Here is a 15,680-nt window from a genome sequence, read left to right as displayed (position 1 = left end):
TCCATGCCATGGCCAATAAAAATACATTGTCCAGTCTTTATATCAAGCTTGGATTTCTCATTTTTGGGAATATGAACAAAGACCTTGCATCCAAAGACTCTTAAATTATCATAAGAAATATTTTTATTTGACCATACCTTTTCTGGCTCTTCAAATTGCAAGGGAACACATGGTGTCTAGTTCAAGACATGAACAACAGTACTTAAAGATTTTTCCCAAAAGAATTTTGCCAATCCATACTGTGACAATAAGTACCTAACTCTTTCAAGTAATATTTTGTTCATCCTTTCAGCCAAGCCATTCAACTGAGGAGTCTTCGGATGAATCTTCTGATGTCTTATACTACACTCTTTACAATAGACATCAAATGGACTTAAGTACTCACCACCACTATCAGTACGAATGCATTTTAGCTTCTTCCCAGTTTCTCGTTTAATAGAAGCTTGAAATTACTTTAACATATTTAAAATTTGATATTTGGTCTTCAAAGTATAAATCCATAATTTTCTAGAATGATCATCAATAAAGGTTACAAAATAGATAGACCCTCCAAGTATTCTTGTCCTCATCAGCCCACATACATCAGAATGTACCAAGTCAAGTATCTCTAGTTTGCTTGAAAGTGGATGACTCTTGAAAGAAATCCTATTTTGTTTTCCAGCAAAGTAATGGTTGTACTTTTACAAAGCAACTTTGTAACTAAGTAGAAGATTTCTCTTGGATAACATATTTATGTATTTCTCACTCGTATGACGTAATCTCTTATACCATAAATCAGTTCCATTAACAAACTTAGCAGTATTAACAACATCTTTCATAATCTTTGCTTGAGTTAAGTAAAGAGTAGAGTATTGATACCTCTAGCAACAATCATGGAATCCTTGGTGAGCTTCTAACTATCACGAGAGAATGAGCTATCCAAGTCTGTATCACACAACTTACCAATAGAAAGTAAGTTCAAATGAATATCAGGAACATGCTTCACACGCTTCAAAGTCAACTTGGTACCGTTGGAGGTTTTCAAACAAATCTGTCCAACACTGGCACACTTTGTAATACCTTGATGAGCTATTTCTACATCACCAAAATCACCAGGAGTATAGGACTAAACAAATCCCTCCTAGATGTAACATGGAGAGAAAAATCACTGTCAATTACCCAATTAATGCTATTATCAACAAGATTAATAGATTTAAACTCCTCAACAAGAAGAAAATCATCATGAGTTACATTGACCTTATCTTTATTGCTACAATCATCTTTGTTTATGCTCTTGTCTTTACTTGTCTTGACTTTCTCCTTCTTTAGCTGCCAACAAAATTTCTTTACATGCCCCCTTTTAACCACAATAATGATACTCAATATTCTTATACCTTCTTTGAGATTTGCTTCTACTTTGATCTCTACTTTTAGGACCTCAGCTTTTGTTTCTCTTTCTAGACTCAGAAAAAAGAACATCTAAATGTGCAGTTAATATACCTTGTGACTTTCTTCTTATTTCTTCATTCAAAACACTGCTCTTGGTAAGAAATATAGAGATTATACCATTAGAAGTAGAATTGGACAATGAAATTTTGAGAATATCACACGATCTGGTAAAGAGCCAAGAAGTAACAATCCTAGTTGAACCTCTTTATCACACTTGATACTCATGGAAGATATGATTCATTATTCCTTGAAAGTTCTTCAAGTGATCTGTCATTGATGTCTCATCTGTATATTTCAAAGTCAATAACTGCTTAATCAAGAACATCTTGTTATTCCCAGTTTTTCGAGTATACAACTGCTCAAGCTTAATTCAAAAAGTTCGAGCATGTGTCTCTCCAATAATATGGTTCAACACATTATTGTTAATCCACTACCTGTTGATAAAAATTCTTGACAAAAACAAATCTTCCATCTTTGACTTCCACAAATCATAATTAGGACCACTAAAAATGATCATCCTACTAGTATTAGTATTAGTCTCTATTGTTCATAGAATCACAAGTCCAAAAAAATACCAACAAACTCTGATGCCACTATGAAAGAGCGCAGCAGCAAAAATATAAGACTCCAGATTTTTAGAAATTAAATAATAAATTAATTATGATTTATTTTATTTATTTATTCAAGATATTAATTTCAGAAATTTTTATATTAATTGGATATTTTCTTATTATCGATTTGAAAGCTCAAGTAATTGAAAAATAACGAGGGTTTTAGATATACAGTTTAATTTGAATAATTAGATTTTGAACTCTATTTTATGATTATAAAAGAAATTGGTTTCTAATATCTTTAATTATTGAATCAGATTATTTATTTGAAAATAAATTTTAAGTTGATAATTAAATAGTATTTTTATAGATATTATCGTTGCATTAAATTTGGTTTTAATTAATATTCTACTTAAATCTAAAATCCCCAATTTCATACACAAAATCCTAATTTCCAAGTCAAAACCCTAAATCCCCAAAACACAACTCTAACCCTAACTACCTAAACCTAGCCGCCTCACCCACTACCATCCCACCCCTTTTCCCCTCTCAGTTGCATCACACATACACAAAAAATAAAGAAAAAAAGACAGAAAAGAAGAAAGGAAGGGAGATCAGGTAGGGAGGAAGGGACCATGCTGCGTCCTGCCGCCGTGCCACCATTGCCAGAGAAAGAGAGGAAGCGAGCTACCGTGGGGAACGTCACCACCGCCAGGGCCGTCGCTGAGAAAGCTCGCACGAGTTGGAGGGCTGTCTTCGCGCGCCGTCGCTGTTCTGCCTTCCATCAAGCTCGAGCCGTCGCTGTTCGTGGAGCTTGCCGCTGTCGCTGTCCAAGCCGCTGCCTGGTCGTCATCATCGTCGCGCCTACCAAGACCTGAGGCAGAGAGCAGCGCCGAGAGGGAGAGAGACCACCATCGCTGTCATTTGTGCTCGCCGAGAGGAAGCCCATGGTCGCCATCACGCCTTGCGCCACCAGCTTTGTTGCGCCGCCGTCTCTGATTTCGTTGCCGTGCTTCATCTCTGCTGCTGTCACGATCACCAGCAAGTTGCACGGTATTATTGGGGTTTGAGGATGAAGGTTTATAGATTGGGGTTTTCCAAAATCAAGGTTTGGGATTTGGTGAGATTGGTTTAGTGGTTGGATTTTGGACGTTGCCGTTGTGGAGTCACTGCCAGAGGAGGAGAAGGCTGTGTCACCGAGATTCTAACCACTGGAATGGTTCTGTGGCCGCCAGAACCACCGTCAAAGCTTCTGCAATTTGGTTTAGTCATTACACCTTTGTTACGGTAAGTGTTTACATTTTGGAACCTTTTAAAACTAGTATTCTATTGTGTTTGGTTAGAGATTCTGAGGTTTTGGTAACGTAGGTCGAGTTCTGGTTATTGTGAGTTGCGATTGAAGCTGCTGCAGGCTGGAAAGAAAAAGAGTTTTGTCGCGTAGTTGAGTCACAATCGAGGTAGGGTGTTTGCTTAAATTCATTTTATTTTCAAGAGTTGTTATAAGTCGATAATAGTATGAAAAATATATTTTTATAATTACATGAGTTTTATGAATTGAATTGAACTGTTTGGATGGATGTGATCATTTATTTGATTGATTTATTGAATTATTGAGGAAGCTGGTTATTTTGATTTGCTATTTTGGTTTGTTAAGTTAGTCATTATTGAATTGATTTTCCTTGAATTATTGGAAAATGTTTAATGTTGGAATTTAGTTTAATTTTGAAAATGTTTGATTTTAGAAAAGATTCAAAATTGAAATTTGGTTTTATTTTGAAAAGGATTTGGTATTTGAAACTAGTTGGAAATTGGTTGGAAAATGTGATTTTAATGGAACCCGTAAGGGTGGCATAGTCTGAATTTTAGAGGAGATACTGCCCAAATTTTTATAAAAATTAGAGACTTAGTTTAAAAATGGTTATTTAGAAAGATTTAGATTTTTAAAGATTTTATAATTTGATTTTTGGAGTTATAAAGAAAAGGGTTACGTTTGGAGTTTGATTTATTTAGAAAAGAATGAATTATATTTTGAACCTAAATTATTGAAGGTAGTAATAAGAGGTATGATGAGAATGACTGTGAGAATGAAGATTGATTTTTGAGTATGATTTTTGAATAATTGAATGATAATGAGAATGAATGTATGTTTGAGATACCTGGGCAGTAGCAAGGATTGTGGTTCATCCCGCTTGCTCCAAATCAGTGATTGTGACGATTGGGTAGTAGTAGCATAGTGGATTATTCTACTTGCTCCAGGTTGAACTTTTAAACACCCGCCTGGGTAGTAGCCGCAGCAGTAGTTATTTCACTGGTTCTGGGTTAAGCGAGTAGTAGTAAAGGGGTTGTAGCTCAAACCCACTTACTCCGCAATGGGTGTTTCAGTCCATGGTTAGCTACCAAGACATGTCGGGGTGGCTATATAACTGACAGATGATATCATCAGCCATAGGACAGGCATGCATCATATGCATTTGTATGCTTTGTTTGAGTTTGAATTTGTTTTAGTTTGTTTAATTGTCTTTAACTGCTATCTGAGCTACTTGTTGTAACTGCTATCTATGCATGTGTTTTCCTTTTTTGTTTTGCCTATGTTTGCTATGGTGTGGAACTTTTGGTGTGGAACTTTTGAGATAGAGTTTTGGTGTTGAATTGATGTTAAGTACTGATTGATTACGTGAATGGGCGTGAGGCCGTGATTGGTTCCTGATTGAGGTCTAGTTAAGTATGAAAAATCAAGCTGGTTTAGCATAGACTTAATGAACCTATGCTTAGAACAGATTGGTTATTCATACAGTCTAGGAAATTTTTAAGATTTTTCTTATATGAAAAGAAAGGTTTTGGATTTGCATAATTAACTAATTTTCTTTAAAAAGATTTTAAATTTTTGGATGGTTAAACCGTCTGTTTTCAAAGATTCATAAGGCAACGATAATCACTGAGCTTGAAAAACAGTTTTCTTATTAAATATCTTCTTATGATAATTCTGAAACTCCATAGTGAGACTAAGTGGTTAGGTTCTCACCCCTACAGTTTTATCTTTTCAGGACGGACAAAGAAGCTTGCGAAATTTTAGTTAAGTACTTAGATATGCTGTTTCTGTTTGTTTACACATGTTATGGTTTTATCCCTCGCCCTTATTATTAAAATGATGTAAGAGGGGTAGGAGTTGTATGTTTTATATGTATATTGTATTTATTAGCTACTTATGTAAGAAATCTTGTATATAAACATATGTTGGTTTGTTTTCAAGATAAAGTAGTTTTCCGATTTTTCAAAAAAATTAGCGATACATTTTCGAATCAAACGCTCATATTTTATTATTAAGTATATGAAGTAGTCGTAATGCTTCTTACTATCAGAGTGGCGCAGACAGAAGCGTGACATTCTGATAGTGAGGGTATTACAAGAAACAACACAAATATCAAATACAAGAATAATATGAAAGCACTCACAACACAATATGGCAGCAACTATAAGTAATATATCAACTAAAGTAACAACAAGAACACACTGATATTTTAACGTAGAAAACCCCCTTAATGTGAGAGGTAAAAACCACGAGTTATCAAGATTAAGAAAATAGCTCCACTATAATCAAATATAAGGTACAAGAGAATCTCAAATAAAGCACACGTGCATACAATCATCAAACACATCAAAGCACCAAAGCTTACAAATGAGTAATAAGAAGATGAAAAAATATCCAATAACAGAGCTGCTATTCGAAGCAAGTTTTTCCCTCTGCAAACCTTTAATCAAAATTTTCACTGTTTAGAATAAAGAACAAGATGACGAAGCTATTTGAAATCTGTTGCTCTGCACAAAAACGAAAATTCTATTTTTCTCTCTTCTCTCTCACTTTGTGGCTGCTCTCTTTCACTCTCAACGACTTCCAAAAATCTAATTAGGATAATGATACAAGGGTGCAAGGAGACATCCTAAAAAATTAGGTTTAGGCCTCCTAAAGGAGAGAAAAAGTCCAACAAATTGAATTGTTAATGTTTTAAGTATGAGGAATGCATAAAATTAGTCCCATATAAAAAAAACAAGAGTGAGGAGTTTATAAAATAAAAGAAATATTAACTTAATACTTTAAGGTTTTGAATTAGATGTGATGTCTTCTCATCTTAAATTAAAATTTCAAAAATAATGTTAAAACAAAAAAATATCTAAATTAAATATGATTAACTTTTAGTTGAAACAATTTAGTTGAATTTAGGCTTAAGTTTTAGATTGTCAATATTTTAATATTAAACTATCATAATAAAATATAAGTTGTAATTGATGGATTGCTTAGGTTGTAACCCCTTTTTTTTTAAAAAAAAGAGTTGATAAACATACCTGTATCTTTGTAAAAATATTTATACAAAAATTCTCTTTGTACTTTTCTTTTACGTACTTCAAACATTAGGTTAGATATTGTTTTGGCTGAACTCCAATTGAGGTATAACACGTCGAATTTCTTAGTTTGGTAACCAAACGAAAAAAATAATATTAAAAATAACAAAAATTTATTTTATTTAATATTCATTAATTATTATTAAAATTAATAAATGTTAAATAAAATACTTGATAAACCCCGTTTTTAGGGTTTATCTTGTATGGATTTTGAGGGTTTTATCAATGATCTTACACACTTATTTATATGAAATGCATAGTTTTGTGTCTCCTTTCCAATTTTGCTTCATGGATGAAACATGCCTCTTTTACACTAATTATGTTATATTTGAATTCCTCCTCCATTATCATTCGATGCTGTGATCTGTTTGTTAAGTGATTTCAGAAGTAGGATGGCTTAGAAGAGAGAAAGGAGGCATACATAAATGGAAGGAGCATGGAAAAGTGGAGCTTTGGAGTTTGAGCAGCGACGCGTACGCGTGCCTTGCGCATACGCGTGGATGCGCACTACTAGGATCGGCGCGAGGAAGCCAAAGTCAGAAGCCAGCGCATCTGCATGGCTAAGCCAGAACCTCATGGACGCGCACGCGTGCTTTACGCATGCGCATGGATCGTAAAGCTCCAGGGACGCGTACGTGTGCTGTGCGCGTACGCGTCGATGCCTGCACGTGACTTTTAAAGAGAAAACGTGACTGGCGATTTTGGGGGAGTTACAGACCCTGTTTGGAGCAGAATTCTGGAGGAAAAAGGCATAAGAAGACTAAGGATTGAAGGGATCCACATCAATTCACATATTACACACATTTTTAGATTTTTTTTCTTAGTTAGTTACATCTTGTAGAGAGAGAAACTAAAACTTCTCTCTAAGATTTTGCTCTCTCCATCTCAATTGCTCTTAGATTCCTTTGGTGAGATCAATTGCCAATTCAATTTCATTTTGATTCAAGTTGTAGATCTAATTCTCCTACTTTCAATTAGTGCTATTTTTGATTCATTCACTTTGGATCTTAGATTTGGACTTTGTTACTTTGATTTGGATTAATGAATTGAGGTATTTCATGTTCATTGATTTCCATTGTTTGATTGTTGATAATTGCCTGAATTAGAAAGCTTGAATTCAATTCCTTTTCTCAATTTCATAATGCCTCTCACTATTGCTCACCAATTGTTTGAGGAAATGACAATCTTAGCTATAGAGTAGAATCCTCTTTCTTGGCTTAGGGGTTGAGTTGTTGGAGAAACTTGAATAGTTAATATCCTTTGTTGATTATCAATTGAGAATTGCTAATTAACTTGTATGTCACTAAAGCTAGACTTCCCTAGGGTTAGGCTAGGATTTGTGATTCAAGATTATTATTTTCACTTGACTTTCCTCCATGATTAGAGGTTAACTAAGTGAAGCAATGATCAATTGTTGTCACAATTGATGGAAGCTATAGTGATGGAACTTCCAATATTCACCCCTAGCCAAGGCTTTTATCTTGATTGATTGTTGTCCACTTTTGTTAGCTTGAATTCTTACACTAAACTCCAAAACCACAAAAGACTTTCTAACCAATGATGTGCACTCTAAGGCAATTCCTAGGGAGAACGACTCGAGACTAATACTCTCAGTTATTGATTTTAGATTTATTTTATGTGAAATTGCGTGTCAGTTAGACTATACTCACGATTGAATTTATTGCTAATTTCTATACCGGCATAAAATTCTCACATCAAAATGGCGCCGTTGCTGGAAAATTGCATATGCGTGGCATGTTATTGGTTAGTGTGAATATGTTGATATGTGAATGCTTACATTTTCTCTTGATTGTTTATTTGTTTGATTGTGTGTGTTAGTTAGGATTAATCTTTGCTTAGTTCAATTTGTTGTCATGAGCTTTATACTTCCTTCATTGTATGACGCGTTCACTACCAGATCCGAGCTTAGCCGCATTTGATCCTGAAATCGAAAGAACTTTGCTTCACATTAGGCAAGCTCGGAGGCGGTTAGCCTTTGAGGGTGGTGAAAAGGTTTTTACTAATTCACCAACCATACCCGAGGTTGATTCCGAATCGTCATTCGAAGAAGGCACTAATTACTCTTCCGTTGATACTACTAATAGTTCTTCTCTTGATCTAGGTGCCGACACTATGGCCGCTCCAAGGAGAGTTACTCTTAAGGAAGCGGGTGCTCCGGACTTCTTCAACCCCTTCACGTGCTTCATCCAAACTTGAATGCAAACTTTGAGCTTAAGACCGCTTTGATCAATCTTCTACTGAAGTTTGACGGACTTCCTGCACAAGACCCTATAAGACACCTCAAGGACTTTCAAGGTGTATGCTCAACAACTAGGCGGGAAGGTTTCGATGAGGTTGCTATATGGTTGTTTGCATTCCCATTCTCTCTCGAGGGAAGAGCCAAAGAGTGGTTCTACACTTTACCTAGTGAGGTTGTTTTCGATTGGGACTTGCTTAGAAGGGAGTTCCTAGATAAATTCCTTCCCGTGGAAGTGACGGACAAGCTAAGGAAAGAGATTTCATGCCTTGTTCAAGGTGAGATGGAGACTCTATACGAGTATTGGGAACGATTTCGCAAGCTTCTTGACTCGTGTCCCAACCATATGATTGACACTCAAGTATTGCTTAGCTATGTGTGCCAAGGCATGAGACCTCAAGACAAAACTCTATTGGATGCTTCAAGCAATGGTTCTTTATCAAAGTATAGGACGGCGGAGGAGGCATGGCAACTCATTACCGACTTGGCCGAGTCCACTCAACATGCTAGACGGAGAACCAACCATCCAAAGACTGTAAATGAAGTATCTTCTAGTAGTGAGACCGCCGCCCTTGCCAAATCCTTGGGTGAGATGACAAGCCTTCTTAAGCAACTCCAACTTGGTCAACAACGACCTCAACTACAACATCAACCTCCACCACCTCCTCAACAACAAAGCCAACAATTGGTTCCCCAACGAGTGTGTGGTATTTGCTCTTGCTACTCCCACTACACGGATGAGTGTCCAAGTCTCCAACTATAATCAAGGGGGTAGCAACTATAATTAAGGTTGGAGAGATAATTTCAACCAAGGATGGCGGGATAATTATCAACAAGGAGGTAGGGACAATGGAGGAAATCAAAGATGGAACAACAACAACTCACAAAACCGATACTCACAAAACCAACCATACCCTCAACAAAACCAAGGAAGAAACTACCAAACCTATCAACCTCCACATCAAAGACAACCACCTCAACCCAATCAATTACAAGCCCCTCAAATCATCTATCCTTCCACTTCTTCCAATCAAGATGATACACTCCACTCCATTCTTCAAGGACAAAAAGAACTTCAAACTACACTTGTCTCCGGCCTCACCGGTCTTACATCTACTCTCCAAGATCTTCTAGCCCGCATGGAACCATCCTCCACTCCTCAAACCTCAAGTTCTAGTGCCATACCCTCTCAACCTCTACCCAACCCCAATGGTGGCATCAATGCTATTACCTTGAGGTCTAGAACCAAATTGCAAGAGAGGAGGCCAAAGAAACCAAGCCCAATAATAGTCACTCAAGATGAGGACGAGGTTGAGATAGAAGAAGTTGTAGAGGAGAATGAGGCACAAGAAGTAGTTGAAGATGAAGTCTCTCAACCAAGAAGTGAAGTCTCCAAAGATGAGAAGGTCTTGGAGGAAGTTGCTCAACCAATTCTATTTCCCACATTAGCAAGGAAGGCTAAGAAGCGTGTAGAGCTTGACCCCAAAATGGTGGAGATGTTCAAGAAAGTTGAGGTAACTATCCCTCTATTTGATGCTATCCATCAAGTACCTAAATATGCAAAGTTTCTTAAGGACTTATGTATGAACAAAGATAGAATTCATGAGTTAGAGACTATTCCATTAGGGAGTTCTATTTCCGCGTTGATGGGAGCATTACCGAAAAAGTGTGGTGATCCAGGCCCGTGCATGGTTACTTGTACCATAGATGGAGTTCAATTCATTGATTGTATGTGTGATCTTGGTGCATGCGTTAGTATTATGCCTCTTTCCGTTTATCATATATTAAAGCTCCCACCGTTGAAGCGGTCGGCGGCTATGTTTGTCTTAGCGGATAAAAGCATAATAACTGTGACGGGTATTGTGGAAAATGTGTTGGTAAACATAAAAGATTTGGTATTTCCGATTGATTTTCATATCCTCGAGATGCCACCGAGTGAATCCGAAAAGACATCATCCATCTTACTTGGGAGGCCATTTTTGAGGACCTCTAGATTCAAATTGGATGTCTATTCGGGAACTTAGTCCTTTGAGATCGACGGGAGAGTCGTAAGTTTTAGCCTAGATGAAGCGATGAGGCACCCACCGGAGAACCATTCCATATTCCGGTGTAACCTAATTGACAACATTGTGGTCGAAGTGCATTATGCAAAGCTATATGAGAAAAGTATGATTGAAGAACCGAATGAAGAGAACACCTCACCCCATTCGGAACCACCGGAAGTTCAAGTGTCAAGTCAAGAACAAAATGTAGAATTGAAGCCACTACCGCCCTACCTAAAGTACTCCTACCTTGATGAAGCCCACAAGTTCCCGGTGATTGTTGCAAGGGAACTCACTCCTCAACAAGAAAAGAAGTTGCTTCATGTTTTGAGGAAGAACAAAAGGGCCATAGGTTAGAGCTTGGCGGATCTAGTGGGCATAAGCCCCCAAGTATGTGAGCACCGAATCTTCTTAGAGGAAGGAGCTACACCCGTTCGGCAACCTCAAAGGCGACTAAATCCTACCATTCTAGAGGTTGTAAAAAAAAAGTTAACCTAGTTATTAGAGGCGGACATCATTTATCCCATTTCGGATAGTGAATGGGTGAGTCCCGTCCAAGTTGTGCCAAAGAAGTCTGGGGTGACCACAATCAAGAATGAGAGCGGGGAGCTTATAGCTACGAGAGTGCAAAACTCTTGGCGGGTGTGCATTGACTACCGACGGTTGAACATGGCCACTAGAAAGGATCATTTTCCGCTACCGTTTGTCAATCAAATGCTTGATCAGTTATCCGGTAAATCTCATTACTGTTTTCTAGACGGCTATTCGGGGTATTTCCAAATACACATTGCTTTAGAAGATCAAGAAAAAACTACATTTACTTGCCCCTTTGGAACTTATGCCTATAAGCGTATGCCATTTGGCTTATGCAATGTACCGACAACTTTCCAAAGGTGCATGATGAGCATATTTGCCGATCTTCTAGAGCAATGCATGGAAGTGTTCATGGATGACTTCAGTGTCTATGGGAACTCTTTTGATCATTGCTTGGATAACCTTGCAAAAGTGTTGGAGAGATGTACTAAATCGAACCTTGTCCTAAATTTTGAGAAGTGTCATTTTATGGTTAGGCAAGGTATCGTTTTAGGACATATTGTCTCCAAAGATGGTATTTCTGTAGATCCAGCAAAGATTAATGTTATATCTAGCTTGTCTTACCCCTCCTCCGAGAGGGAAGTCCGTTCGTTCCTTGGACATGCAGATTTTTACCGAAGATTTTTCAAGGACTTTAGTAAGGTAGCATTGCCTCTATCTTAATTGTTGCAAAAGGACGTTGAGTTTGACCTTAAGTGAAGAATGCATGGCGGCTTTTGACAAGCTTAAGGTTGCATTGACCCAAGCTCCCATCGTGAGAGGGCCGGATTGGAGTCGGCCGTTCGAAATAATGTGTGATGCTTCCAACTATGCGGTAGGAGCTACGTTAGCACAACGCGAGAGTAAGAATCCATATGTCATAGCCTATGCATCAAAAATATTGTATGGAGCCCAATCCAATTACACTACCACCGAGAAAGAACTATTGACTATTGTTTTCGCTTTGGATAAATTCCGAGCTTATCTACTTGGTTCTAAGGAGGTAGTGTACTCGGATCATGCGGCGTTAAAATATTTGTTGGTTAAAAAGGAATCCAAACCAAGATTGATTAGATGGGTTTTATTATTGCAAGAATTTGACTTGGAAATCAAAGATAAGAGCGGTTCGCAAAACCTAGTGGCGGATCACTTGAGTCGCCTTGAACACACCAAAGGCGATCCCACTCCTATTAATGATTCTTTCCCCTTTGAGGGCTTGCAAGCAATCTCGGAAGTCATTCTTTCGTATGCACCAATAGTCAATTACTTGGTATCCCGCACCTTTCCTCCTAATCTCTCCAAGCATAAAAAAGATAAGCTAAAAAGTGAATCCAAATACTATGTATGGGATGACCCATATATTTGGAGATGTGGAGCGGATTAAGTAATTCGGAGGTGCATTCCACAAACTGAATTCCAATCAATCTTGGAAGCTTGCCACTCCTCCGAGGGAGGTGGACATTATGGACCTCAAAGGACGGCAAGAAAGATCCTAGATTATGGATTTTGGTGGCCAACTCTTTTCAAGGACTCTTCTCTCTTTTGTAAATCTTGTTCTCAATGTCTTAGATTTGGTAATATCTCCAAGAAGGATGAAATACCCCAACAAACCATGCTACTTTGTGAAATTTTTTATCTGTGGGGTATTGACTTCATGGGGCCATTCCCAAATTCTAATGGTTTTATCTACATTCTACTTGCCGTTGATTATGTGTCCAAATGGGTGGAAGCGATACCCACCCGGACGGACGATGCTAATGTAGTCCTTTCCTTTGTGAGGAATAACATAATTTGTCGCTTTGGGTTACCATGAGCAATCGTGAGTGACCAAGGTTCACATTTTTGCAATAAAAGAATGGGAGGACTCGTGAAGAAATATGGCATCATACATAAAGTAGCCACGACCTATCACCCCCAAACGAACGGCCAAGCCGAGGTTTCCAATCGGGAGATCAAGCGCATATTAGAAAAGATTGTGAATCCTAATAGAAAAGATTGGAGTGCTAAGCTTACCAACGCACTATGGCCCTACCGAACGGCGTACAAGACGCCTATTGACATGAGTCCCTTTCGGTTGGTATATGAGAAAGCTTGCCACTTACCGGTGGAGGTAGAGCATAAAGCATATTGGGCCGTCAAGGAGTGCAATCCAAGTTTTGGAGGGGCCGGAATTGAGAGAAAGCTACAATTAGTGGAATTGGAGTGTTTGAGGTTGGAAGCCTATGAGAACTCTAAACTTTACAAGGAGAGGATGAAAGTCGTGCATGATAAGAACATAAGAAGAAGAGAATTTGGAGCCGGCGACCTAATCCTTCTCTACAATTCAAGATTAAGATTGTTGCCCGAAAAACTAAGGTCAAGATGGGAAGGACCCTATCAAGTGGAGAAGGCGAAGCTATACAGGGTCTATTATTTGCGCCATCCTTCAAGCCCCGACATCTTCAAGGTTAATGGGCATCATCTAAAGTTGTATCATGAAGAAAAGATGAAGAGCAACAAGGAGATTGAGGTGTTCCTTTTCGAAGATGCACCTCATGGCAAAGAGAATTGAGCTAGTGACCGTCCAACTTAAGGACATTAAACAAAAGTGCTAGGTGGGAGACACCCCACCATGGTGAGATCTACCATTTTGTCTCTTTTGTATATAGTTCTTGAACTCTTTGTTGATTCGTGATTGCTTAGCTATAGAATTGTTTAGATATATTTGATTTTGGTTGCCTTAGATAAGTTGTTCATAAAGATTTGCATTGATTTTAAGTAGGTGGATTGATAGTGTGGAAGAAAACACCCAATTTTTAGGTATTGCATGGAGTTTTGGGTGTTTTTGGTCCGTTTGGCTTGCTTGCCTGCTCAATTTGTGACACAAATGCATTTCTTCATGTCTATAGAGAGAGAGAGAGAGAGAGAGAGAGAGAGAGAGAGAGAAAAGGGCATCCACGCGTGGGCGTGCTAGACGCGTACGCGTTGATGGCCCTTGCAACTCCTGGTACAAAAATTCAGAGAGTTATGTGAGACTTGATCCAACATTGAGCCCCACGCCCAACCCCACTCACGCGTGCACGCACCTGGCGCGTACGCGTCCATATTCCTGAAAGCGCAACCCACGCGTTCGCGTGGGCGACGCGTACGCATCGACTGCGTCACCTGCATCCCTGGTATATTTTCCAGAGAGTTAGGCAAACTCTGGACTGACACCATGCCCTGCGCCTGACCTAGCCCACGCGTATGCGCACATGACGCGTACGCGTCCTTTTGTAACCTGCGCATCGACGCGTGAGTGTGCATGACGCGTCCGCGTCGATCGCGCAACTCGAAATCTTGGTACATTTTTCTCGAGAGTTGCGCGAACATCGCGCCAACACTGTGCTGGGAGCACAACTCCCACTCACGCGTAGGCGTACATGACACTTGTGCGTCCATCTGCTTCATGCCAAATCCACACGTGCGCGCACCATGCGCGTGCGCGTCGATATTCCTGCAGCCAGCTCCCGATACTTAAACCAGAGAGTTGGGTGACTTTCATGCTAGTATTGTGCCACTAGCACAAATACCCCACGCGTGCGCGCTGATTGCGCGTACGTTCCCTTCCTTGTTTTGCTGCCCACGCGCACGCGTAGGCGACGCTTCCGCTTCCCTGCTGTCTTCTGTCCATCCACGCGTACGCATGGAGGGCGCGCGTGTTGAATTCGCGACGCAATTCTCCTGCAACGCGCCTATTTTCAAATCCCCCTCTCCCTCTTCTCTCATTAATATTCTTCTTCTATTCCCACCCTTCCCCCTTCCTCAACCACCACTATCACCCTCTCTCCGTCCTTTCCACTGGTGGCACTGACCACCGGCGACCACCACTTCCGGCGGTTCCACACTCTTCTCTCTCCTCTCTTTCCCCATTTTTTTCTTCTCTCTTCTCACTTACATTTTCCATTACCCTCTTCTCCCTCACAAGGTATTCTCACATTCCCCCTTCTTTGTTTTGCTTCTTTCCTTCTCTTTCATTGGTTGCATTTCCTTACTTTCCTTCTTAGTTAGCTTCTTATTCATGCTTACTTGTTTGATTGCTTTTCCATTTCTTTTTTTTATTTTTTCATGGGTGTTGAGGGTGGAGATTTCTCTTGCATTAGTGGATTCATTTGTTATATTTTATTTCCTTGCAATATGTGGTGCTCTATGATGATTGATAAGGCTTTGTTGGATGCTACATTATTACATTTTCTCCATTTGTTTATTGCTCAAGGGTTGCACACCAAGTGTTTGATGAAAGGCACATATGAGTTTTTGTTTCAAATTTGACCCAATGCTTTCCACTTAGTGTCCTTTCTCACTCACTTGCTTATTCCTATGTGCATTGAGCCTATTACTCTTCGTGTTTCTTATTTCACATGCTCACCCCTTCGGACTTGCTTCTTGTTATTGATACTTGAGTATATGCTT

General features: G+C 39.1%; 1 protein-coding gene across 1 annotated transcript; it reads left to right on the top strand.

The window, feature by feature from the left end:
* Window positions 1-2,926: 2,926 nt before the first annotated feature.
* Window positions 2,927-10,658, top strand: LOC148581887 (uncharacterized). Its single transcript, XM_088494331.1, has 4 exons — window positions 2,927-3,032; window positions 3,088-3,266; window positions 8,642-9,341; window positions 9,424-10,658. Exons 1-4 carry the CDS (start codon window positions 2,927-2,929, stop codon window positions 10,656-10,658), a joined length of 2,220 nt encoding a protein of 739 aa, XP_088350457.1.
* The last annotated feature ends 5,022 nt before the right edge of the window (window positions 10,659-15,680 follow it).

The sequence above is a fragment of the Arachis ipaensis genome, chromosome B10, assembly GCF_059453495.1.
Source record: "Arachis ipaensis isolate K30076 ecotype BB chromosome B10, ASM5945349v1, whole genome shotgun sequence".
NCBI lineage: Eukaryota > Viridiplantae > Streptophyta > Magnoliopsida > Fabales > Fabaceae > Arachis > Arachis ipaensis.
The sequence above is the reverse complement of the archived record's forward strand: the minus strand, read 5'-3'. Positions and strand labels throughout refer to the sequence as shown.